General features: G+C 45.5%; 1 protein-coding gene and 1 long non-coding RNA gene across 2 annotated transcripts in view; one reads left to right on the top strand and one right to left on the bottom strand.

Annotated features, from left to right (window-relative positions):
- The window catches only part of LOC147577902 (uncharacterized), a 125,962-nt gene extending 101,463 nt beyond the window's left edge, over positions 1 to 24,499 (top strand). Inside the window, exon 2 of the long non-coding RNA XR_015254591.1 lies at positions 24,320 to 24,499. This is a non-coding gene — a long non-coding RNA (uncharacterized LOC147577902). The remainder of the gene's footprint in view (positions 1 to 24,319) is intronic.
- Positions 1,766 to 27,490, bottom strand: ZBTB8B (zinc finger and BTB domain containing 8B). Its single transcript, XM_025912643.2, has 4 exons — positions 27,006 to 27,490; positions 19,934 to 20,949; positions 8,258 to 8,436; positions 1,766 to 4,807 (listed from the first exon to the last, which is right to left on the bottom strand). Exons 2-4 carry the CDS (start codon positions 20,907 to 20,909, stop codon positions 4,490 to 4,492), a joined length of 1,473 nt encoding a protein of 490 aa, XP_025768428.1. The 5' UTR covers positions 20,910 to 20,949; positions 27,006 to 27,490; the 3' UTR covers positions 1,766 to 4,489.
- Positions 27,491 to 27,857: the final 367 nt, after the last annotated feature.

The following is a 27,857-nucleotide window of genomic DNA, read 5'->3' as shown; positions in this document are numbered from 1 at the left end:
TATCACATCAATTAATGACAACAACAAAAACCCATCGTGTATTCTGAACCCCCAGAATACTCAATTTCACAATATTTTGCAAACCACCAGGTCAGTAGTTTTCTCAAGGAATATTCCAAATGTAGTGACCACCAAAATATTTACATCAAAATGGCATCTATCTACCAAATGACCAGAAGTCCTATTGCTCTATGTCATTTCTTAGTCTATTACAGATACAAGCCTCATTTACATTCCTTTCCAACCCTTGCTATGAAGGTCTGTCCCTTTCCCCCAAAAGAAACAACTTCCCACGGATGCCATTTTTAAATTCCATTACCAATAAGAATTCTGTTACTGTCCATGCAATGTATCTAACATAAGACAAATAATCTCTTTGTGAACTTGGATTGAATGTGCCAGAAAGACACTTGTTGGGATGAGAACTGGGTGTTGTATGGAAACCAATTTGACAATAAATTATATTTAAAAAAAAGAAGGAGGAGGAGGAGGGGGAGGAGGGGGAGGAGGGGGAGGAGGGGAAGAAGAGGGTGCCAGAAAGACGCCAGACATAAAATAAATCATTAATGGTCTGTGTTGGACCCAACTATTAATTTACTTATAGAGATGTCACCAGCCCCATTAATTACACCCCAAAGACACTGTGCAATTATAAATACTGACCGCTAACTGTGAACATAAATTTAAAACAGAGGATAGTTTATGATTCGATAGTCTAAATAAAGGGATTATCTCCATTAAAAGTGATAGAATTCAGTGGTCCAGTTAGTACTAAAGTCAGCATACAAACTCGAAACAGCCAATTGGAAATGCAACAATCTGAGACATTACAGAAAGAATAATTTAAATATTAAGCTTCATGTTCCATTTTCCTCCCAGTAATTTTGCTACTGTAAAATGTAATAAGGGGCACCTGGGTGGCTCAGTAGGTTAAGCGTTCCATTCTGGATTTCGGCTCAGGTCATGATCTCACAGTTTGTCTGTGCTGACAGTACAGAGCCTGCTTGGGATTCTCTCTACCTCTCTCTGCCCCTTCCCCGCTCATGTGCATGCGTGTACTCTATCTCAAAATAAATAAATAAACTTTAAAAAAAATAATAAAATAGGGGCACCTGGGTGGCTCAGTTGGTTAAGCGTCTGACTTCAGCTCAGGTCATGATTTCGCAGTCTGTGAGTTCAAGCCCCACATCAGGCTCTGTGATGACAGTTCAGAGCCTGGAGCCTGCTTCAGATTCTATGTCTCCCTCTCTCTCTGCCCTTCCTCTGCTCATGCTCAGTCTCTCTCTCTCTCGCAAAAAATAAATAAACATTAAAAATAATAATAATAAAATAAAATGTGCTAAAATGACAAGAACCTAGTAATGGTTCTGGGAGTATGAATCAGATCAGAGTTTCTTCCTTTCGTTCTTCCTTTTCTTCCTTCCTTCCTTCCTTCATTTCTGTTTTAATGTTTACTTTTGACAGACAGAGCTCTGTCAGCACAGAGCCTGACACGGGACTTGAACGCATGAACCATGAGATCATGACCTGAGCCAAAGTTGGACGCTTAACCAACTGAGCCTCCCAGGTGTTCCTAGAATTTCTAAGTTTCTACATCACAAACCTAATTAGAGCTTAGGCAAGTTATGAACAATTTAGCCTCAGCTCCTGATTTTACTAATTCCACTCTTTTCCAAGACTTGTGGGAGCATGAGGGCCTACTAAATATTATGAAGGTAAAAGGTAACCTAAAACATAACACAAAATTAAGTTCACTCATTAAAGGTCATTTTAAAAATCCAACTTTATCTGATGGTAAGGTTCCTCAGCCTTGGTACTCCTGACATTTTGGAGTAGAAAATCCTTTGTTATAAGGGGCCATGCTATGCGTTGTAGGATGTTGAACACCAACCTCATCCGGCTGCCGGCAGTACCCTGCCCTGAGTTGTAACAGTTGAGGATGCCTCCAGACATTGCCAAATGTCCCCTGGGGGACGAAATCACCCGCAGTTGAAAGTCACTGTCCTAAAGTGAAATTGCTAGTGTAAATGTGTTTACTTTGGACCCAGCCATGTGATTAAGTCATGGAGTCACTGAAGAGGTTGCTCTACCAAAGAAAGTGGGCACAGAAGTTGAACTGGGAGGTAGAAAAGTCACATTAAAACACCAGAGATAATTTAGGTGTGCCTGGCTGGCTCAGTTGATGAGACATGCAACTCTCGATCTCAGAGTTGTGAGTTTGAGCCCCATGTTGGGTGTGGAGATTACTTATAAATAAAATCTTTAAAAAAAAAAAAAACCACCATCAGAAATAACTTCAACAGAGCAAAAATATCAAACCTAACTCCTTGCAAAGTACACCTTCTACACAATCGATTAGGTTTCCCATTTGCGAAGATCCCTCCTTGTAAACAACAGCTAATATTTCCATTTCAGGTAAGAAAAGTGTTTCTGGTCCTTGATAATTTCTAGTCTTCAACTCTTGATCTAGAACAATAATTTTCAAACTATCTGTGGTAAAAGACCAGTTTTGAGGTTTCCAACCTACTACAGGCCAACACGTGGTCCTGCTGTGTAGTTTGGTATCGAAGAATTCACAGACCAGCTGTCTGGGGGCCACAGTTCGAGTAATACCATTCTGGAGTTCTAACCTCTATTGAGAAGATGATTTAAGCACATTTTGAACTCTTCAATGATTAACATTCACAAGCCAATTTATAATGTTTTTTATTATTATTATTATTATTATTTTTGCTCAAGAGGCAGAAAGGTGATTTCACTACCTTTGGAAACACAAGTAGACTAAAATTAAAGGAAGAAGAAGGGATTTCTTTTAAAAATCCATTTTGGAGGGCGTCTGGCTGGCTCTCAGGGTCATGAGTTCAAGCCCCACGTGGGGTGTGGAGTCTAATTAAAATAAATACATAAATAATTTTTAAAAATCTATCTTTAGGTCTTTATCTTTTTGTCTTATGTCTTTAATATAAGACAAAATCATGAAAGTGCCTTGAATATCCCTTAATCCCTAATATTTCCTGCTCTTCAGCCTTTTAAAGAAGTATAGCCTCTTCTGTTAGAATAACTGTGTTGGCTGCAAAGATTTTAAAAACATGTTCTTCTACCAATCTTCTCTTTCCCTCCAGAGGATCTTTTAAAAGGTAAAAGATGTGTCTGACTCTTGATCTCAGCGCAGGTAATGACCCCATGGTTTGTGAGATCGAGCCCTGCATCAGGCTCTGGGCTAATATCCCGGAGCCTGCTTGGGATCCTTTCTCCCCTCTTTCTCTGCCCCTTCCCTCTACTCACTCTCTCTCTCTCTCTCTCTCTCTCTCTCAAAATAAATAAATAAACTTTAAAAGGCAAACGATTTAGAAATATAACTTGTTTATACAGGCTCACACTTTCCCTCCAATTAAAGTTCTATTCATAATCGAAGTAGAAGGCCGTCAGCAGGGGCTACATTTCCACATTACACAGCAGCGGCTCTTGAAAATGGCAGGAAAACACAGGGAAGGGGTTTGAGTTTCATCCAAATGACTTGTTTTATGATCACAAAACAGGTTATCTGTGTGTGCAGACCAGTCAGATCCCAAACTAAACAGGGAAACCACCCAGACTTGGGCTCACAGTCTCCTTTCTCAGGACTAACTTAAAGTTGAACTTAGCTGGGCAAGTCAGAGTGCCCAGGAGTCTCTCAGCTCATTTCCATGCTTGCGTGCACATAAATACTCCCAGCCATTAAAACTGAAGTCTTAGAAGTATCTTTACCCTCATGGAGCCAAACAGCCCTGCCTGCCTTGTATCAGTGAAGCTTTGTCTTTGAGACTTCACCAGAGGGGCTCCTGGGTGGCTCAGTTGTTTAAGCGTCCAACTTCGGTTCATGGGTTCAAGCCCCATGTGGGGCTCTGTGCTGACAGCTCGGAGCCTGGAGCCTGCTTCGGATTCTGTGTCTACCTCTCTCTCTGCCCCTCCCCCACTCGTGCTCTGTCCTTCTGTCTCTCAAAAATAAATAAATGTTAAAAAAAAAAATACTTCACCAGAAAATTAAAATATGGAATCCATCAGGAGAAGCTTGGCAAAGGTAAGACTGATGTCAAAATATTTTTGCCTACATTTCCAGAGAAAAAAGCTGACAAAAAAAAAAAAAAAGGAATCTAGAGGAATGAGACAATTAAATGTCTCAAGCATGGGGACTTTCTTGTCTTTCTCCTAACCAGAGTTTGGGTGCACAACAGGAAAAATGGGAAGCCTTGGGGCAAGCATTAATTCACTCAGAATTAACTCAACAAAGCCCTCAGAAAGCAAGGGCATTCCACTAAGAAGTCATCAGTCCTTTGAGTCACAAAATCCAACCTTCGCCGTGTAATGTAACAAAAATGTAACGATAGTAACAGCGAAAACATGTTCCTCTCCGGTTTCCATAAAATTGGACAGATGGTGGCTTTCGAACATAGAATGAGCAACAACAAATTCTAAAACCTCTCCCCCTACCCACCCCCAGAATTTTCCGCTACGTAAGTGTCTCTTGATCTGACAAGTTGGGCCGAATCTGCTGTCTGCCATCAGAATCATCTCCAGCAGGGTCATTTTCCTCACCAGACTCCACATAGATTGGCCAGTCATTGTCTGTGTCACTCTTTTCTTGGCTTTCGGACGAGGCCTCCACCAGGCTAAGATTGATGGGCATCAAATCGTCTTCATCATCGTGTGTGTCTGTAACACAGGTGCAGCTGTCACACAGCCCGAAGCGCCGCAGTCCCTGGGACAGGTGACTCGTGAAGGTTCTTCTGCAGCCCTTGCAGATGATTGGACGGTTGGATCTATGGACCTAAAATTATAAGCAGACACAGTAAACGTTCTCCTGCTTGCTCTCTCTGCCACAGCCTCAGCCTCACGAAGGTGTTTCCACCCCAAGGCCATTGGATATGCGAGGAACGTGCCCACCCCCCATTGCCAAGGCCTCCGCTACTACTAATACCTTTGAAGGAACTCTTCGCTGATGCTCTGGGTCAGGTTAGGTCCCCAGCTATATATTCCCACCTATACTCCTTCCTTTGTTGGTTTTCTAACAAATTATTGGTAAATTCACTAGACTATAAGCTCCAAGAAGGCAGGGACCATTCTCATTCATGTTCTCTGTCACATTTGTTACTATATCCCTATGTCTAGCATATAAAGAGCATTCAGGAAACTGATGGGGATTTTAAGCATGGCTTTTTCTGTACCTGGGACTATCTAGTTATTAGGGAGGCAGACTTGTTAGATGGTATCTTCTCCATATGTGGCAGATGTCTCATTCTTAACTCTTCATTGATAAATACATTCCTTACCTAGGAGAAGCGCTTTGCATACTAGAAAAAGGAACCTGATCTCCTACCCCACGCAGCAACTCCTCAGGGCAGCAGCCCCAGGGGCCCCCTCCATATAAGGGACTGTCTAATGTGTGCGCTATTCAGGAGCTCCAGCCTAAAGGAGCTCTGTGAACCAAAGCCTCTCCTGTAGAGACTCTGGATGCAGGATGGACACAAGAGGGAGAGACAGAGAGAAATGGTGGAGGACAAGGGCCAACAGCACTATACCCAGCTTGCTGGAGCTGCCACTACATCCTGGCCAATGTCCCTGTCTTCCATGGGGTCTTCTGGGCTTCCTACACCCACCCCACAGCACTTGAGCCAACCAGAATATGTACATGACCTTTGCAACCTGATGGTGCCTTTGAATACCACGTCTTTAGGCTGCAGTAGACTCGACTTTGTATAATGTGGAAAGACAGAGGGAATAAGGATTCCAATCAATGAAACATCTTAGGGGCTCCAGGGACCTGTTGCTGCCAAGACAGACTGGAGATATAAATTGAGGAGGAAAAAAGACAAACAAAAACTTAAGACCATGGAATGAAGCTACTTTCAGACAAGTGTGCTGGGGCCAGCCCTGAGAGCAGAGGCAGTCAGTAACTTTGTACTTATCTTAAGTCTGGATTCTTTCAAACCCATAATTCACATTCTATAAAATTCACTTTTTTTTTTTTTTTTTTTTTCTGAGAGAGAGAGAGAGGAGCAGGGGAGAGGGCAGAGGGAGAGTGAAAAAGAATCTTAATCAGGCTCCATGCACAGCACGGATCCCAACGTGGGACTCGATCCTATGACCCTAGGATCATGACCTGAGTCAAAGTTAAGAGTCGGACACTCAACCAACTGAGCCACCCAGTTGCCCCGAAATTCACCTTTTTAAAGCAAACAATTCAATGGGTTTTAGTACACTCACAAGGTTGTGCAACTATCACCACCATCTAATTCCAGAACACTTTTTTAATGTTTATTTATTTTTGAGAGAGAGAGCATGAGCTGGGGAAGGGCAGGTGGGATGGGCAGAGGGATGGGGTAGGCAGAGGATCCAAACCGGGCTCTGTGCTAACAGCAGAGAGCCCAATGCGGGGCTCGAACTCACAAACCATGACCTGAACTGAAGTCAATGCCCAACTAACAGAGCCACCCAGGCACCGCTAATTCCAGAACATTTTCCTCACCCCAGAAAGAAACCGTGTGGCCATAAACTGTCACCCTGCTACCATCCGACACCCCTCTAGCCCCTACTAACCACTAATCTACTCTATATGCATGAGTCTGCACATTTTGTATATTTCATATAAATGAAATCATATAATACGTGGCCTTTTGTGACTGGCCTCTTTCAAGCAGCATAATGCTTTTAAGGTTCATCCATGTTGTAGCTGTATCAGAACTTCATTCCAGTTTATGGCTGAATAAGGGTCCATTGTATGGATAGACCACAATTTCTTTATTCATTCATCAGTTGATGGACACTTGGGTTGTTTTCACTTTTTGGCTACTGTGAATAATGCTGTTGTGAACATTTGTGGGCATGTACTTTTTTGTGTGAATGCATGCTTTCAGTTCTCTTGGGTATATACCTTGATGTAGAATTGCTGGGACCTATGGCAATTTTATGCTTAACTTTTTAAAGAACCACCAAATTGTTTTGCACATTGGTTACACCATTTTACATTCCTATCCGCAGTGTTTGAACATTCCAATTCCTCCACATCCTTGCCAACACTTTTTTTTTTTTTTTGATGATAACAATTCTAGTATATTTGAAGTGGTATCTTACTGTGGCTCTGATTTGCATTTCCCTAATGACTAATGATGTTGAGCACCTTTTCATGTTCTTATTGGCCATTTGTATCTCTTCTTTGGAGAAATGTCCCTTCACATCCATTGTTTAATCTGGTTATTTGTTTTTTATTGTTAAATTGAAAGTGTTCTTTATATATTCTGGTTACTAGATTTTTAGCAGATAAACGGTTCACAAGTATTTTCTCCCTTTCTGTGGGTTGTCACATGCTTGATAGTGTCCTTTGAAGTCCAAACCCATTTTTATGTTTGATTTCCCAAAGACTGATTGCCTTGCTCAAAGATGATCTTAAATACATGCCTTCCTAAATGGCCTGAATGCCTTTTAGCTGGTGGGAATTAACCACTCACCTGGGAGATGGGCTCCCAGGGAGTAGCCAGTGGGAAGGGAGGTCACCTTGGTCTGGAGCCCTGTTTGCTGCCCACAGGTGGCCTTATGAAGGGCAGCATGTCCTTTCCCTATGTCCAGGTACTGGCATTAGGTGGGAAACTGAGGATACAGCTTTCTCACCTTTAGTATCACACTGGTGAGAACAGACCCACAATCCCCTGTCCAAGCCCCGCTGTTCTCTGCCTTATGACAACCATCCCTAACTAGGATCTAAACTTTCTTGAGTCTAAGAAAACTGGTCTGTAATCATATAAGTTTTAACTTTCTCTAAGTGCTACCAACCCAGCTTTAATTTAGTAGAAACATATGTTTAAAATTCTCTGAAAATAGTCCAGTGGACAAAGACACAGAAGACAAACTGTTTTGTTCATTTTTTAAGGTTTTGTTTGTTTGTTTGTTGTTTTTTGTTTTTGTTTTTGTTTTTTAGAGAGAAACAGAGACAGCGCCAGCAGGGGAGGGGCAGAGAGAGAGAGAGAGAGAGAGAAAGAAAGAGAGAGAGAATCCCAAGCAGGCTCTACACTATCAGCTCAGAGCCTGATGCAGGGCTCAAACTCACGAACTGTGAGATCATGACCCGAGCCGAAATCAAGAGTTGGACACTTAACTGACTGAGCCACCTAGCCGCCCCAAAAGACAGGCTGGTTTACCCTTACTTCAGACAGATGTCGGGAACCCCCTCCCCTGTGTCCCCCGCTGCCCTCACCACAGGAGACCTGCCAGTCCAGACACTTACGCTTAGGGCATGACTCCGCAGGTGCTCCTGTCGAGTGAACCGCTTGCCGCACGTCTCGCAGGGGTAGGGCCGCTCGCCTGTGTGTGAGCGGATGTGCCGCTTAAGGATGCCCTTCTGTTTGGCAGTGTAAGGGCAGAAAGGACACTTGTGGAGCTTGATGGGGACCACCAGCACATCACCTGGGGAACCAAATGGGTTGATTTAGCTGCACTGTAAGCAACAATGACACTAGCCACCCTCCGACAGGTGATCAGGAGCTGGGGAATTCCTCCAGCCCAGATTGAGAGGGAGGACATCAACTCTACCACCAGCCAACGGCAAGACACTGCAAATTCCAAGTCTTTGTCTGGCTCCCCATCAGCCGGAGGGTAAAGGATGGCAAGGAATGCCATACAGTTCTTACTGGCTTTCAACCTCTGTGGCTCAGTTGGAGATACAGCTTACATCACCACCTCAGTGGTGTCTTCCAGTGGATAAGTGGAAAAGCTTCCCAAAATAACAGTCAATCTGTTTGGTTTCATTTTAAGACAACGCTGATTGAGACTTTGTTATGAACCGTATTGCATCCCCCCCAATTCATACATTGAAGCCCTAAACTACAGTGTGATTATATTTGGAGATAGGGAGGCAATTAAGGTTAAATGAGGTCATAAGGGTGGAGCCCTACCCTGATAGGACTGGTGTCCTTATAATTAGAGGAAGAGACACCAGAGATCTCACTCTCTCTCTGTTCATGCACAGAGGGAAGGCCACGTGAGGACCAGCAAGAAGGCAGCTGTCCGCCAGCCAGGAAGAAAAAACCCTGCCAGCACCTTGATCTTGGGCTCTGAGCCTCCAGAACTGTGAGAAAACAAATTTCTGTTGTTTAAGCCACTCAGTCTGTCGTATTCTGCTGTGGCAGCCTGAACTGACTAACACAGACCTCCTCGATTGATCTCATGACCCCCAAAAGTTTGGAAACCTCTGTTATTGATGGATCACACCCCTGGATCAGGATCCATGTTCTCTCTCTCTGTCTCTCTCTGTCTCTCTCTCCCCTAGGATCCACGCTCTCTTTGACAGGAGCTCCTAAGAACAGCTTCCAGGCATGTGCAGAAATGGTGTGCTATGACACAGACCGTAAACTAGAATTCGTATTAACTCTATCTACCTGAAATCATCAACTATCCAGGGATTCACTTAAATCGTTTTCCAACTTTTTTTCCCCATCTTACTTGTACAACCATTATGGTTGGCAACACAATTAATCCCCAGGTATAAAAACTGTTCAAGTTTCCCGAGTTACCCTTACTACAGTATTCCAAGATGTGTCCCCTCTATCCACGCCCTTCAGGACTTTTTGTAGACCTTGGCCATATCACATCACATAGGAAGGCACTAGTGACTCAAGCTTTCCAGGCACTGAAGCCTGGGTTCAGGCCCCAGCTGTACCACTTACCAGCCGTGTGACCTTGGACATCTCACGTAACTTCTCTGCGCCTTACTTTACTCGTATGTAAAATACGGATGATAATAGTTCCCACCTTAAAGGATTATGGTAAGAATGAAATGAAGTAACACCTAAAGCACGGCACCTGGGACATGGTAAGGGCTCATAAATATCAGCCATTTTTGTCACCATCGTCAATAAACACAAACACCAAGTCCTTGGTGTCCTTACTGATGAAGCAGGCCAGGCTTCTGTGGTTTCTTTCCACAGTGGAGTAACTCCTTTTCTCTGGGACCTTCTCGGGATACCTAGCTGGGCTTGGTCTCTTCCAAGGTGCTGCCAAAGGTATGGCAAGCTGAACCGCAGGTGAGAACCCGACGTCATTCTACATAAGGGTGGAGATTTTCTCTGGTTTCTAGTTCCCGTCCGATAATGCCTAACACTCTTCATAATCTATAGTGAGTCCAAAGCGGTTTCCTAGAATAAAAGCAGCAGCTCGTGGCTCATCACTATATACATATGTTAGATTATTTTAGTTCTCATTGGTCACACTGGGGCTGAGATGCCAGTTTCCTGCTCCCTCCTCAGGGGTTGTGGAACCTTCTGGCCATCTATCCTCACCGGCCTGGTGTTATACTTTACCTTTCTTCTCAATTATCTACAAAAACATTAAGTAAAATGGGTCCAGTGTTAGTCGTTGGAAAAACCAATTGTTAACTATTTCTCCACCAGAAAAGTAAGAATTAGCACACTCCCCTTCCCCTCTCATGATCCGATTTCACCAACACAGACGTTCATCTGAATGCCCAACACTGCGTTAACAAGGTCCATCATTACCAAGACACCGGTTTCCTCCCTCAAGAAGTTAAGTTTAGCAGGACAGAAAGACATGTGAACAAATTCATACAATGTAATGTAACACATGCAAATTTCAAAGTGATGAAGAAGTATAGACAGGAAAGTAATGAATTCTCTCCAGGAGTTCAGAAAAGGATTTCACAGAAGAGTGATCTTTGAGCAAGATTTAAAAGAATTTTTTTCATGTTTATTTTTGAGAGAGAGACAGACAGAGCATGAGTGAGGGAAGGGCAGAGAGAGACAGAGACACAGAATCCGAAGCAGGCTTCAGGCTTCGCGCTGTCAGCACGGAGCCTGACACGGGGCTCGAACTCACCAAACTTGAGATTGACCTGAGCCAAAGTTGGATGCTTAACCAACTAAGCCACCAAGGCATCCCTCTTGGACTTTATTCTTTAAGCAGCTAGAATCTTAAGGAGGGGGAGTACATGGTCAGATCTGACTTTTAAAAGCTCCCTCAGAGGGCAATGCAGGGGAAGGATTTAAGAGAGGCAAGATGAAAGGCAGGAAGAGAGGGGGAGAGGATGAGAGATGTCATGAATTAAAGCAGAGAAGTAAAGCTAACAGCATGCAGTGACCACATGGGGGAGGGGAGAGAAGGGAAAGAGAAGATTCAAAATGACACAGATTGTGGGTCCGTTGATTTGGTAGATGACAGTGGAATAAACTGAGGCAGGGAACACAGGAGAAAAAGCAGGTACTGGGACAATGAGGGGTTCAGTTTGGATTTTACTGTGTTTGGGGCAGTCCCATAGCATCCATGGGGGAATATCTGGGTTAGACAGATACATCTGGAACTTAGGGAAAGAAGGGAAGAATACAGTTTTGCAAATCTTCAGCAAGTTGGACCTGTTGCTTTAATTGAGACCTGGCTCTCCCCTGAACACCCTGCTTCCCTTACCCCATAACCCTGACACCTCTGGGTCGGAGGTGAGTAGGATCCTCCTTGTGCTTCACTGTCATCTCCAGACCACTGTCCCTCCCTCCATCTTCGAAAACCTTAAGATCTTTTGAAGCTCACACCATCGAATGATAGTGATGAGAGAGCATGAGGTGGGCTAAGGACAAAATGCAAGCTAGCACACCCTCCTCCCCAGGTGGGACGTGGGTGATATTCCTTAGGCACTCCTGGCTGCCTAAGGACAAAGGAAATGGCCAGCTGACAGAGATCACAGTCTTATAGGACATGGGTTTACAAATATCTTAGTAAATTGCAAGAAAAAGGCAATCTTATCCACAGCCTAATCTCCAGAAACCTATAGACTCCATTTCCTGGAGCCCCAACATCACCCCTCAATAGTGATGTGGGAAACAAAGCCAAGAAGGAAATGGCAGGTAAAATTACATTCCTTATAACCTGCAGCCCATTGACAAATACTTGAGGCAAATATAGAGTATAACATTTCTCCAGGAAACCCTTACTGTCCTAATGTTAATGCCTTACTTAGAGGGAAAGCAACCTTGGCTTGACGAGAGCAAGGCCTCAGGTATCTTAGGAGTCTGCTTTAGCATGTCAAAGTCCCTCTGGAGGCCTCCTCCCAAACTCCATACTATAAAACCAGCCATTCTTCACAACCCCAGTGCAGCTCTTTCTGCCCACGGATCCTGTCCCCAAGCTTTAATAAAATCACCTTTTGCACCAAAGACGTCTTCAAGACTTCCTTCTTGGCCATCAGCTCCAGACCACCCTACCATCACCCCAAAACCTCATCAGTAGCATACCAACCTCTCCTTATCATAGTCATCTAGGAGCCCCGACGTCACCTCATCATTCCATGGAGATTTGAGCACATTGCCTTCACAACGTAACTCCTAGCGTAATTCTTGGTGTGAATACTGAAAATGACCCAACACCCTGGCCTCTCTGTTCCATGACCTCCTTTTCTCCTTGTCTTCTACCCCATGTCAGCTACCCGGTCCTAGACCAAGAGTTCTCAACTTGACCTGCATATCAGAATCACCTGGGAAAGGGGTGCTTTGGTGGCTCAGTCAGTTAAGCATTCAACTCTTGATTTCGGCTCAGGTCACAATCTCAACAGTTTATGCATTTGAGACCCACGTCGGGCTCCACGCTGACAGTGTGGAGCCTGCTTGGGATTCTCTGTCTCTCCCTCTCTCTCTGCCCTTCCGTCACTCATGCTCTCTCTCAAATTAAATAAACTTAAAAAAAAAAAAAGAATCACCTGGGAAACTTAAAAAATACTGATGTCCAATCTCTGTCCCAAGCATATCTTTTAAGTTTTTTTAATGTTTATTTATTTTTGGGAGAGACAGAGCACGAGTTGGGGAGGGGCAGGAAGAGAGAGAGACACAGAATCCAAGCTCCAGGCTCCAGGCTCTGAGCTGTCAGCACAGAGCCAGATGTGGGCTCAAACTCACCAACCCTGAGATCATGACCTGGCCAAAGTCTGATGCTTAACTGACTGAGCTACCCAAGTGCCTCCCAAGCATATTTTTAAAGCACCCTGCTAGTGTATAGTTGGGAGCGGAATCATGGCCCCATACCAAGATATTGCCAATAACTGCATTTGCTCCACAGTCCACATTTCAAGCACTCCACTTCCCAGTCACCATCTCATATCTTTCCAGCTCACCCCCTAAGTGTCCTTTCTTGGCTGGGACCAAGCCATGGACTATGCTGCCATTTTACTGTCCTTCACCTCCTTGGATCCTCATGCCTCTCCTTCCCCAGTTTAGTACCCACAATCCATCACTGAAATCACTCCTTCGCATCCACCCTCAACTGCCTGAGTCCTGTCTCTCCCTCTATCTGTATTCCCCTGGTTAAACCTAAATTCTGGGTAAATACAAATCTATGCCTATTCCATACCTGAAACAAGGCAAGCTAACATCACTGGTGAAAAATAACACAACTGTGTGTTCTAGTCTCACTTCAAATCCATCTAACCATCACTCTCTGAGCACTAATATCAGAGCCCTTGGTTCTTCAGGGACTATTCCACACCCTCCCTCTGCTCAGCTCTCCACCCCCGCTGCCCCTTCCTTCCTTTCAGCCACCATCCTTGCTGCTTTAACTGAGGAGAAGCAATCAGAAGAGAACCTCTACATGCTCCCAGCTACCCCCAAACTCTCCTGTGAACACATGTGGTCTGCTTTCACTCCTGTTCCTACGAACGAACTGTCCTTCCTCACATGCAGAGCCAGACTGTCCCTGCCATTTGTACAGGGACCTTGTCTGCCCTCGATCTATCAACTGCCCCTCTCTTCCACCATCAATTATCCTCCCTCTCCTGGACTATTCCCATCAGCAAACGAACATGCTTTTAGATCCTCCACCTTAATAAAAACCTAGACCTCATATGGCCCTTTGGCTACTGATGTATTTCTCTGTCTCCTTCACAACAAAACTGCTTGAAAGAATCATCAATACTCATTGTCTTCCCATCTATATTCCCCAGCTCTGTTTCAGGCCGTTTGGTCTCTTGCTCCACTACTTCATCGACACTGCTCTTGTCAAACCCACCAAAGACCTCCCCAGTGATCAGTTTTCAATCCGCCTACACACAGTACTATACATAGTCAATTTCTCCTTTTTCCTGAAACGCTTTCTCCTCCTGGCATCCATCACTCTCGATTTTCCTCCTACCTCACTGCCTGCCCCCTCTCAGACTCCTTTACTGGTTTCTCCCTATTTTTCTGACCTTGACATGCTGGAGTTCCCCAGGGCTCAGTCCTTAAATCTCTTATCTGCTCCTTCTACACCTATAAGTTCACGGGATATATAGGTTTCAAATTCCATGGACCCATTAATGACTCCCAAATTTATATCTCAGCTCTGACTGCGCCCCCTAACCCGGAACTCCAGACATGCAGATGCAACTGCTTACTGAGCATCTCCACTTGGATATCTGAGAGGCGTCACAAACATAACATGCCTAAATCAACTGCTCAAGCTAAAAACCTTAGGGTCATCCTTGACTTCTGTCTTTCTCATACCACTCACATAAGCCATTAGCACATCTGGTTCGTTCTACCTTGAGACACAGTCCAGTCTTATCCAAGAAGACCACTACCCAAAGGGATCCTTTTTTAAAAAAATTTTTTAAGTGTTTATTCATTTTTGAAAGACAGAGAGACAGAGCACAAGCAGGGGTACGGCAGAGAGAGAGGGGGACACAGAATCTGAAGCAGGCTCCAGGCTCTGAGCTGTCAGCACAGAGCCTGACGCAGGGCTTGAACTCACAAACTGCGAGATCGTGACCTGAGCCGAAGTTGGACGCTCAACCGACTGAGCCACCCGAGCGCCCCGGATCCTTTTAATATATGTCATTTCAAGTCACTCTTGGCTGAGAACTTCTAGTGGTATCCCTTCTTGCAGTAAGACCCAAAGGTCTTCTCATGGCCTTCAGGGCCCTAGCTGATCCGTGCTCACCCAAATTCTCTGACCTCATCCTCCAGCACCTTCTGCCTCACCCACCCCACTCCAGCCTCCACAGCACCCTGCTGTTCACCCGACAAGTGTGACCTGCACTTTGCACCTTGCTCTTCCCTCTGCCCAGAATGTTCTTCTCCCTGATTTACCTGCACAATTTGCTCTCTTCCTCCCTCATGGCTTCTGCTCAAAAGCAACTTGTTAGAAAGGCCTTCCTTGTCAACACCAAACAAAATAGCATCCCCTTCACTCTCTGTCAACTTTTCCCCTGCTTTTGTTCTCTTCATATTATACACTTATTTATATGTTTGTTGTCTGTCTCCCTGCATTGGAACATCAGCTCCATGAGGACAAGGACTACCTTTTGTTCATGCTGATGAACAGTGTCTGGCATATAGTCAGTGCTCAATAAATATCTGTTAAATGATTGAATGAATGGACACACAGATCAGTGGGACAGAATAGAGAGCCCAGAAATAAACCTACACTTACATGGTCAATTAATCTAGGAAAAAGGAAGCAAGAATATACGAATGGGGAAAGGACAGTCTCTGCAATAAACAATGCTGGGGAAACTGGACAGCTACATGCACAAGAATGAAACCAGACCACTTTCTTATACCATACACAAATGTAAACTCAAAATGGATTGAAGACCTAAATGTAAAACCTGAAACCATAAAAATTCTAGAAGCAAGCACAAGCAGTAATTGCTCTGACATTGGCCACAGCAACATTTTTCTAGGTATGTCTCCTGAGGCAAGAGGGAAAAAAGCAAAAATACATTATTGGCACTACATAAAAATAACAAGCTTTTGCACAGCAAAGGAAACCATCAACAAAACAAAAAGGCAACCTACTGAATGGAAGAAGATATTTGCAACTGATAAATCCGAGAAGGGGTTAATATCCAAAATATATGAAGAACTTACACAATTCAACACCATAAAAACAGTATGATTTAAAAAACAGGCAGAGGACCTGAATAGACATTTTTCTACAGAAGACATACAGATGGCCAACAGACACATGAAAGATGCTTAACGTCACTAATCATCAGGGAAATGCAGATCAAAATCACAACGAGATATCACCTTTATTTATACTTGTCAGAATGGCTAGAATCAAAAAGAAATAACAAGCGCTGAAAAGGATGTGGAGAAAAAGGAACTCGTGTGCACTGTTGGTGGGAATATAAATTGGTACAGCCACTGTGGAAAACAGTATGGAGGTCTCTCAAATTCCACTACTGGGTATTTACCCAAAGGAAACAAAAACACTAATTTGAGGGCACCTGGGTGGCTCAGTCAGTTAAGCATTTGACTCTTGATTTCGGCTCAGGTCATGATCTCCCGGTTGGTGAGTTTGAGCCCTGCATCAGGTTCTATGATGACAGCACGGAGACTGCTTGGATTCGCGCTCTCTCTCTCTCTCTCTCTCTCTCTCACTCTCTCTCTCCCTGTTCCTCCCTTGCTCGTATTTTCTCTCTCTCTCAAAATAAATAAGCTTAAGAAAACCATTAATTTGAAAAGATGCATGCACCCCTATGTCTATTGCAGCATTATTTACAATAGCCAAGATATGGAAACAACCTGTGTCCATCAATAGATGAATGGATAAAGAAGATGTGACATAAACGTGGTGCATATGCACACTTGCGTGTGCACGCGCGCACGCACACACACACACACACACACACACACACACACACACTGGGATATGCCTCAGCCACAGAAAAGAATAAGATCATGTCATTTGCCACTACATGCATGGACCTAGAGAGTATAATGCTAAGTGAAATAAGTCAGACTGAGAAACACAAACACCATATTATTTTACTCATCCATGGAACCTAAAAAAACAAATAAATGAATAAGCAAACAAAAAGCAGAATCAGACCTATAAATACAGAGAACAAACTGATGAGTTAGTTAATTAATTAGTTAGCAGCAATGATAAGATGTTGAAAAAGCAAGCCAATGATGGAGAACTGGCCACACTGGCATTAAATGACCCCGTGATGAGACTGGAAAGGAATGGGCAGAGGTTAAGAGCAATGGGTACCCACAGTGTCAGAAACCAGAGGAAGAAAGAATTTCAAGAAGGAAAGAAAGGGCAGAGTCAACTACTGAGAGAGGCCAAGTAAGGTAACACTTGAAAATCGCTCACTGGGGGCGCCTGGGTGGCGCAGTCGGTTAAGCGTCCGACTTCAGCCAGGTCACGATCTCGCGGTCCGTGAGTTCGAGCCCCGCGTCGGGCTCTGGGCTGATGGCTCAGAGCCTGGAGCCTGTTTCCGATGCTGTGTCTCCCTCTCTCTCTGCCCCTCCCCCGCTCATGCTCTGTCTCTCTCTGTCCCAAAAATAAATAAACGTTGAAAAAAAAAAATTAAAAAAAAAAAAAAAAAGAAAATCGCTCACTGGATTGACTCTAGCAAATCTATGACTGACCTCATGGCAGCAGTGTCAGTGGTGTGGAGGGGGCAGAAGCCAGACCACAGTGAGCGGAGAAAAGAGTAGGAAGTAAAACAGTGGAGGTGACGAATGTAGATGAACTTTCCAAGAAGCAATGGCAGGTGCTGGAACTGGAGTTGGGAGGTCTGGGGGGAGAAGACTTTACAGGAGGACCTTATGATCTGGCAGTGTCTGCTAACGTCAGATATAAGCAATGTGGCTACAGAATTATCGCAACATCCTCCTGACTGTCTCCCTGCCCTTGTCTCCCATCTCCACACCATCGGGTGCTGGGGCCAAATTAATGTCCCACAAGCACAGATCCTGTCCACTTCCAAGCTCAGTAACTATCAAAAATTCCCCTATGCCTACAGACAAAACCTTACCTCTTAGCATTTAAGGTTTTCCATAATCTGACTCCAATCAATTTCTCCCTATGTCTCTTCTTGCCCTCAGATGCCACCTTCATAATGCCTCCCTGATTTCCCACGAGGAATCCGGTTCTCCTGCTTCTGGACTACTGTGAAAATCACACCTCCATCTGTCTTCCAGCCCTGGTGACTTTTCATCATGTGATGCCAATTACACACATCCCATCTCCTCTAAGACACCCTCAGTTCTTTGAGGGCTGGATCCATGTCTGACTTATCTTCGAATCTTCACCAGGAAGGTACTCAAAATATTTGAGCAAATAAATGAACGACCAAACAAATCAGTCCTACTCTGCGCCTTGGCATTTGGAATAAATTTACCCAGGAGCCGTGTGAATGGAATCGAAACCTGGCACACAACAGGCATGGCCAGGGCCAGGGGGGGCTGCCTTGCCACAGCACCTTGTAGTTGGAAACCTGACTTTACAGACTGAGGGACTGGACTTGAATGAAGATGGCATAGAGCTGAAGACTATTTCTTGATACTTGTGCTTATGCGCAGAGGGCTTGAAAGATAAAACCATGGCACTGACATCCGTGTGCTGCCTTCAGAGTTTGTTTCAATGAAATGAAGCCAGCCCAGGTTGCTAGGTTTAGCTCTGCCACTTACCAGCTCTGCATTCTCAGGAAATTCACCAAACCCTGTGGGTCTTGGTTTCTCCACACTCATCTGCCAAACTCATGAGGGTCTAATGGATGTGAAAGGGTGGTCACCGTCTGTGAAGTGCTATCATGCACGGAAATGAGATTTCAACCCGTTCCCATAGTGTGTTCACTGAAAACAACCACTACCTTCTAAATGCTGGTTAAGCCAGTGTCCCTGAGGATCAGAAAGAGCATTTTCAAGTTTCCAAGCCTAGTTTTAATCAGACATACAGAGAGTTCTTGCTGTAAAAAATGAAATTAAACATCTCAAGACAGCCACTTAGTAACAAATAAAAGCAGCTGATCTCCCTTATCTAAAATACTTTCACTGCTCAGTATTGAAGGGTGAATTTAAATTGGGATTCATTAATTTCTTGGCTTGAGGTTCTGGAAGCTATAGGGTACTTTCATCAGTAAGGTAGCGGCCAAATCTATTTCTCTCTCCAAGACACTTTACAACACAATTACCCAACCTGTTCAGGAGAGTTAGTCATGTTAACTCATCTCTCAGAATGTTCAGGGGAACAACCAAGTTCTCTTAAAACACAAAAGCCTACAAAAGTAAAATATTTGATATAAAAGCTAGTTTAAGGTTGATGATTTAATTAAAACACACACATCTTTAGATATATCAACATTAAATTTGTTTTAATTTGTTTTAATATTTATTTGTTTTTGAGAGAGACAGAGAGAGTGCAAGCAGGGGAGGGGCAGAGAGAGGGAGACACAGAATCTGAAACAGGCTCCAGGCTCTGAGCTGTCAGCACAGAGCCCAAGTCAGGGCTCAAACCCACAAACTGTGAGGTCATGACCTGAGCCGAAGTCGGACGCTTAACCGACTGAGCCACCCAGGCGCCCCTTAAATATTTTTTTAAAAGCCTACCAAAGGATATAAGAAATTTATTCACATAAAGCCAAATGCCGACTCATTTTAGATATTCTCAAGTAGATGCACCATCGACCAAAACTGCCTGTCCACTATGTGCCAGGCACCAAGGTTAACACAGAGAAGAATAAATTTCTTAGAATATGTTCTCGTACATGAGAAAAATTTCTGAAAACCTTCTCATTTGGTCCTCAATGCTGTGAGAAAGGCAAGGCAGGGATGATTATCTCCAGAACAAAATGGGTTCAAAGAGATTTACTGATTTAACTGAAGCCCCACTGCTGGTTAGTAAAAAACAGTAGATTTTTTCCCACGTCTTCAAACTGCCCTCAACACCCTTATACTCTAGTTGTAGAGGTAAAATAGTAACACACAGGAAGAGACAATGCCCTGCACACAGCAGGTGCTCAACTAACACCTACTGGTGGTGGTGGTGATAATGTGGTGGTGATGACGGTGGTGGAGATGGTGGTGATGACAGCAGTGACAATGGCAATGCTGACGATCATGGTGATGGGAGCCAGTAAGGCACAGGTGTGCGTGCTAAGTGACCGGCAGAGATGCTGAAGGCGAATGGAGCTCACCTGAGTCCTCTCCATACCAGTCAGTCTGGACATCCATCACGGCACTCATGGCTCCTCCCGCACCCTCTGGTCTTCCCTCCAAACTTCCAGAGAAGTGATGGTCCACGTCACCTTTGCCCTGGACGGCACCATTGCGCAGGAGTGCCTCCAGGAACTGCTTCACGTGGTAGTTACTGTAAGCCAAGTCGATGGCCTGGCCACCGGGCAAACCCTCGTCCATGTGGGCCAGGCTGAGTGGGGTGGCATACGGCTGCAGCTGTTCGCCCAACTCCACCTCCACCTCGTCGGCATCAAACTCCACCTTGGGCTCTATCTGTTTGGGCAGAATAGAGAGGTCACTGTCAGCTGGGCCACTGCCCTGGCCGTCCTTCGCCGCCAGTTCCAGGGGGTGGCAGCCTCTGCAGTCACTGCGAGGGGGCTCTCTTGGACAGTCCACCCTCTCCTCTCCCTCGGCCGGAGAGGGGACCACGCTCTTGGTGTCACAGGCGGTCCCTTCCCTGCCTGAACTGGGGCTCCCGCCGTCCACCTGATGAGCCGCCACCGCTGCCGCGGCCGCCGCCGCCACCGCTGCAGCCACGGCAGCCTCCTTCTCCATCTTCCGGCAGATATCAAGGGACGACCTGATGTAGGCCTTGCAGAAGTTCACCACGTCGTTCATCTGCAGGTAGCTGGCCGCCGACATGACTTCAATCACGTTGTCCCCGCACAAATCCAGCTTCCCAGAGTACAGGAAGTCTAAGATGGTGGAGAAGGCATCGGAGGTGACTATGTCCAGGGAGGCGGTGCTGTGCCGCCCGCTGTCCTGGATGTAGTGAATGAGCAGGGCTCGGAAGTAGCCGCTGTTGGCAAACAAAATGTTCCTGTGGGCCTTGAAGATCCGCCCTTCCACGATGATGCTGCAGTCACAGAAAAAGTCCCTCTTTCGCTGTTCATTCAACTCCCCCAAGAGCTTGGCATGATAGGACTGCATCTCCATGTCTCCACCAGCTTGTGCTGCTCTGGAGTAGCCTGAATCTCTGCCAAGATTGTTTTTTTGAAGTTAATTCACCAATTACTTTTTCCTTTTGTTTTAAAGTTTATTTTTGAGAGAGTGAGAAAGCATGAATGGGGAGGGGCAGAAAGAGAGGGAGAGAGAGAATCCCAACTGTGCTAACAGCACAGAGGGGGGCTCGATCTCATGAATCATGAGATCAGGACCTGAGCCAATATTAAGAGTCAGACACTGGGGCGCCTGGGTGGCTCAGTTGGTTAAGCGCCCGACTTCGGCCCAGGTCATGATCTTGTGGTTTGTGGGTTTGAGCCCCATGTTGTGGGTTTGAGCCCCACATCGGGCTCTATACTGACAGTTTAGAGCCTGGAGCCTGTTTCAAATTCTGTGTCCCCCATCTCTCCCTGCCCCTCCTCCCCAAAATAAAATAAACATTTAAAAAAATTTTTAAAGACTCAAAATATAGATAACACCCAAATCTAAGACTTATAGTTCAGTCCTGATACGGAACTCAGAGACCATACTTACCAGTCTGGGCACACACCTATTACTACTTTATGGAAGCATTTGGTGGGCCAGCCAGCACACATTCATCATTCTTATGGTTTTGGTAGTTTTTCTGGCTTTGATAGAACCACCCTTCCCCCATTCTTCGCCAATGTGTTTTGAATTTTTTTTAATTTTTTAATCTTTATTTATTTTTGAGAGAGAGAGCGCGCGTGCGATTGGAAGAGGGGCACAGAGAGAGGGAGACACAGAATCCAAAGCAGGCTCTAGGCTCTGAGCCATCAGCACAGAGCCTGATGTGGGGCTCAAACTCATGAGCGGTGGGATCATGATCTGAGCCAACGTCAGATGCTTAACTGACTGAGGCACCCAGGTACTCCATTGGCCAACGTGTTTTGCATCAAGCTGGCCCCGTCCTCAGGCTCTAGATATAATAGAGGCCACCACAATCAACGTGTCCCACCTTCTGACCACAGTGATTAGCTGAGAGATGGCCATGTGGCTTGGTCAGAGCAATGAAAAGCAATGAAATGTTTACTGGGGCACCCAAAGAAGAGCACTCTCTACTCGGTGGGCATGTGGGTGTCAAAGATGCTGCCTCACAGGGGTGCCTGGGTGGCTCAGTCGGTTGAGCGTCCGACTTCAGCTCAGGTCATGATCTCGCAGTTTGTGAGTTCGAGCCCCGCGTCGGGCTCTGTGCTGACAGCTCGGAGCCTGAAGCCTGCTTCCTGAGTCTGTGTCTCCCTCTCTCTCTGCCCCTCCCCTGCTCATGCTCTGTCTCTCTCTGTCTCAAAAATAAATAAGAACATTAAAAAAAATTTTTTTTAAGATGCTGCCTCACCACCAAGAGAACCGCCCAACAAAGATGACAGCTCAGTTCAGACAGGAACAACAGGTGCCCCGGGGACACCATCCGGGCCCCAACTCACGCTGTGCCAGAGGCCAGTTAAGTCCCTTTTTGCCTTAGCTGGTCTCAGCTGGGTTTTCTACTCTTGCAATTGAGAGACTCTTAACGGATTGACTCCACTATCCTTGGTCCACTCCTCCAAACTTTAGGTCCTGACCCTCATTGGTCAGGGGACTAAAAGCCTTGGAAGGTACAAGCCACATCTTACTTCATTTGCTATCCCCCATAGCACCTGGCAAAGTGCTTTGGACAAAGTAGGTTCGGTAAGTAGAAAGGAATACTCCTTTCTTAACTGCTAAGTAGAGCAGGTATAAATCAAGTTTACCATCCTTCTGCTACTGCGAAAGACAGATGCTGACCTTCCCCGAGCTCTCTCTCTTCCATCTTTTCCCATCACACAAACCACAGAGCCAACCTCCAACAGCACTCCAGCCTGGTCTTAAGGGTCAACCTACTTCAAGTTAACACACTCCTTGCTTGCTGACTTAAGGCCCTTCATCTGTAACAGAACTAATTTACTTTCTTTTAAGACTTGCGGACCACTGGCCTTGGGGAATGAAGGACCAGAACTTTCCTAGGCCACAAAGGCCAGCAAGTCTGTTTGAAGCCACCTCAGCTTTCTGATTAGCCCAGAAACATTGAGCAAAATGTTTTTCTTTTTTAAGGTCACGCAAATGACTTTGCTGACCTCCCTTTACACATCTGCAAACCTTGCCCTCCTTTGCAGAAAGATCAGAGTGCTCTTGCACAACCCCCGGGTAACCAGGAACCAGACGTTCTTGCACAACCTCTGAGCACTGAGATAATTCTGTAGCTGGCATCATCAAGTCCTCACACAATCAAGAAATGTCAAAGACCATGGTACTCCGTTAACTGATTAAATCGCTTTAAAAATCCCTGGGTCAGGCAGAAACCTCGGTGTTGGCTTTTGGACAAGAGTCCGCCTTCTCCCCAGGTCCCTGGGCTTCTGAACAAAACTCACATTCTTTTTCAATCAAAACTCATCTCTTGAGTATTGGCCTTTAGAGCGACAAGCAGCAGAACTTCGGTTTCCGTAACAATCCATTGACTACCCCTTTTCCGTATTGACCCACTGGGCACAGGGAAGTTTCTAGAACCAAGTCCATCATCCCTCTACTGGAATCACAAAAGGCCTGGTTAGAGCTGCCAACCACAACTCACAACTCCTTAGTGCTCTTCCTTTCTACAAATGCAATGCCACAATACCCTAACCAGCCAAAAACCAGGCACTTTCTCCCCACAAAAAGGGCTCTTCCATTGGCAAAATTGATTCCCCATAGTCTGTGTACTAACTACACGGACTATACTCATTAAAGACCCACAAGAACCTTATTAACTGGCAGTTCACACTTACTTTATACATATTTATAACAAGTGATGCATTTCACTTGTTTCAGTTTAGAAACTAGACAACCAATTAGGGAGAAAAGTAGAGAGGATCCTCTATAAGACGGTAAACTGACAAAAGTGAGAGTTGACAGCCAGGAAAAGGTAAAAAATGTTTCTTAAAAAAATAGACCCAGGAATTTTTTCAAAACATCAGCCTGAGGCCATTTAGCTAAGCAACATTAAATGCTCCTACATATTCAAAATGGCCTTAGGACAGCACTAAATTATAGCCCAGGGCTATAAGTGATGGGCTTAAGTCCTCAAGAAGATTCTTATCTGTTTATATTCGTTTTAAAGTCAAGGAAGTTATATCATAATTTCTGGAATTTTTTCATCCAAAGTAGTTAAAATTAACATTTGCTTCAGAAAGGAAGAAAACCGTTAGATATCTGCAAAATTCTACAATTCCCAAATAAATCAACCCTGAAAGTTGTCACAGGACTAAGGCTTCACTGTCATTCCCATCTCTTCTGACTTTTCCAACCAAGCCTTCCCAGCAGTTCCTGCTGCTGCCTTTGGCAATCAAAATACGAAGGGAGGGGCACCTGGGTGGCTCAGGTCTTGATCTCACAAGGTTCATGAGTTTGAGCCCTGAATCGGGCTCTACGCTGACAGTGCAGAGCCTGCTTTGGATCCTCTGTCTCCCTCTCTCTGTCCCTTCCTGACTCACACGCATTGGTGCACACTCTCTTTCTCTCTCTCTCAAAATAAATTAAAAAAAAAAAAAAACCTTAAAAAAAATATAAATGGGGTGCCTGGGTGGCTCAGCTCGTTAAGGGTCCAACTCTTGATCTCAGCTCAGGTCATCAGGTCATGATCTCATGGGTTCATGAGATCGAGCCCCGCCTCAGGCTCTGCCACAGCTCAGGGCCTGATTGGAATTCTCTCTCCCTCTCTCTCTCTGCTCCTTCCCTGCTCATGCTCTCTCTCTCTCTCTCTCTCTCTCTCTGTCTCTCAAAATAAATAAATCAACTTTAAAGAAAAAGAAAAAATATGAAGGGAAAATCAAGATATAGGAAAATACAACATTTCAATACCACAGTTTACTCCCTTCCTCAGAACTGAAAGAAAACCTATCAGACTGGTAACATCACATTTTTCAACTGTCATGTGCTAATATCCACTGGTGATGCAGATGTAACTTGGAACACCATTCTAGAGAGGAATTTTGCAATATTTATTAAAACTTAAAATGCACACTTCTTTTGTCCCAGAAATATCAATATAAAAATTTACCCTTTTGGATGTGTTGCCAAAAAATATCAAATTACAAGTTCAGAGATGTCCATTCACCAGGCTTTTATATGAGCACAAAAGTATAAAGAATGTCCAACAGGGGACAAGTTAAATAAATGAGGTGCAATCACACAGGGGAATACTATGCAGCCACGTTTTTAATGAGCCAGAGTTGTGTGTGTTTGTTATGGATAGGTCATCAAGGTATATTCAGAGAAAAAGACAAGAAGCAAAACAAAATGTACCATATGATTCCATCTGTATAAGCATGATTTTTTTCAATGTAGGGTTACACAAGCAAGAGTTAATAGCAGACACCCTTGAGAAGAGGGATTAAGGGTAAGAAGTATGTGAAGGGATCTCTACTTTTCATTTTCAACCTGTTAGAATGTTTCACTAAGTGCATGTACTGCTTTCATTTTTTTCTTTTTAAACAAAGGGGGTAAAGGAGGAAGGGCAGAGGAATAACGAGTTGGCCAATCAGGGAGATAAACCGGAGTAGGCCCAACACTTCTTAGCTGAAGAACAGTTTTATCGACAGGGCACTTCCATCTTTCACTGGAAGATGCTCCTTTCCAGCAACAGTACCCCAAACCCATTTCCTTTGGCTTTCTCTCTGCAAATAATCCAGATTCTGTCGGGTCATGTCAATACTCCTTAACTTGGCAAAAGTCTGTCCACAACCCTTTCCCCAACCCTGTATTTGGCATATACTGTGGAAATCCTTATTCATATCACTTGCCTTTGGTGCCCTGCAACCGTGGGACAGGCTGAGGATCACTACTTCTCCTTGGAAAGAAGCTCTCTGGATCTACTGCTGTCAGAAGTACACTTAGCCTCACCGGTTAGGGGAACCCCCAGCCCTCTGACTGTTGCAATTCAATTCAACAGTTACCGGTTACATACAAGGAAGGTGCCAGGAATAGAAAAATGAGCCAAGTACACCGTGCATGTCCTCCGGGAGAGAGCAGATGCCAACACTACTCTCTACAGCACACTCCCACGTTCCCCTAGGGAATGCTACCCAGATCACATGACTGCCTTCATGCTGGCACCAAAACCAGCCTTGAATTCCACCCGCCGACTCTGCCAAGACTCCTTCAGTCTCACCAACCTGAGAATAATGAAAACCTGCTCATCCATTGCTAGCATTTACTGAACACCACTCTTCATGAAGCACTGTAGACAGTACTTTACAAGCATTAATTAACTTTTACCTCACGATAACCCAATGCAGTAGATATCATTGTTATATCCTCTTTTTTAGGGGAGGAAATTGAAGTTCAGATTTATAGCTAACATGTGCAAGTCAGGACTGAAACCAAAATTGGTTTGATTCCAGGGTTGACATTCTTAACCGCTATGCCAACCTGACTCCCCATAGGGTTCAGGAAGTCACTCCTCTCCCAACGCATGGAGGGAAGGGGAACGACACGGGAGAAGAGTTTCCATTTTCACAGAAAAAATTTCAGGGTCAACTGCACCTTGGGTTCACCTGCTAAACTGTTCCCAAGACAAGGGGATCTCCACCCCTTCCCCACCTTCCAAAGACAGACGACCCCGCGGAGATCACCGGAACCAGTTCCTGGACCGGTCTTTGGCTCCTGAGGGTGGGAAACAGGGGCCTTACCCGTCTCGTTGCCTCCTGCAGACAAAGTGACCATCGCTGCGGTGGGCATTGCCCCAACCTGGCCGAGCCCTCGCGTCCCAGCACCATCGCAATGGGCGGGCGCCAGGACCACCCGGCTGGACGACGCGGCGAGACAGCCCAATACCACGGAAAGGGGGACAGCTGCCGCCGCGCCGACGCTCCCCACTCTGGAGGGAGGGAAGGGTCGGTCATCCAGCTCAGGTTTGGGTGGTGGGAGGTCTCGGGAGCAGCCAGGGCCCGGAGGTCCGAGGGAGGCCGACCAAGAGGGGAGCTCTCTGCCCGCTCCCTCCACCCAAGGCGGACCTCCTGGGGCGCCCCGAATGTTCCCCAAACCAATGAAAGGGGTAGCGCGAACCCGCTTCTCGACTCTCACCTTTCAGCGGGATCCAGCCTTGCGGCCGAGCTACCGCACAGCGACACGCCCCTCTTTCATTCACCTGTCGCCCCCTCCGTGAGAAGCGAGGCAGCTGACCAATCACAGGGGCTCCTAGGCTCAGGAAGGCGGACCCTTCGACCAGCGGGTTAGTCAATGGCGCCCGTGCCCCCTCCTGAGGCTGCGCTCTGATGGCGCCAGTCCTCGCGCGGTGACGGGAGTTGTGGTCTCAGCGTTCGTTTCTCCAGCAAAGATATAGTGGACAAAACTACAAGTCCCGAGATGCCAAAAGGGGCAAGAACGGACACTAGCAGAAGGCTGGAGCTCTGTTCGGTCTTCTGAGTCCCACTCGAGGGACCTGCGAAGTGTCGGCGTCTTTGTCCGGAGAGCTGAAAGCACGACGTGCATATTAAAGTCGCCCGGAGAATGAGAGCTCTGACCTATCAGTCCGCACACATTTTACTTGCCGGCGCTTCGCAGAAATTCTGGAAAGAGTGAAATGGTTTCATGTACTCAACAGGTTTTTAACGAACACCCCGACACCCTCTTCCCTTGAAAAGCTTTCAGGGTCATGTATGCAAGTGAAACAGTTAAATAGCGGTACCCGGTGCTCAGGAACAGTACTGACATGTTGTGGGACAGCTGTGAACAAGACAAACCAGCTTGCCATTCTCGCGGAGCTCAGTTCTCATAGTGGGTGTGTATCAGTTTGTGAGCGCTGCTGTGTCAAAACACTACAGGCCGCCTTAAACAGCAGAAATTCATTGTCTCGAATTTCTGGAGGCTGGAAGTCAAGGTGTGGGCAGGGTTGGTTCCTTCCGAGGGTTCTGGAGGAAGGATCTGTCCCAGGCC

This window comes from Puma concolor, chromosome C1, assembly GCF_028749965.1.
Source record: "Puma concolor isolate L17-30 chromosome C1, mPumCon1.1.hap2, whole genome shotgun sequence".
In the NCBI taxonomy this organism is placed as follows: Eukaryota; Metazoa; Chordata; class Mammalia; order Carnivora; family Felidae; genus Puma; species Puma concolor.
This window is presented reverse-complemented; position numbering and strand designations above follow the sequence as displayed.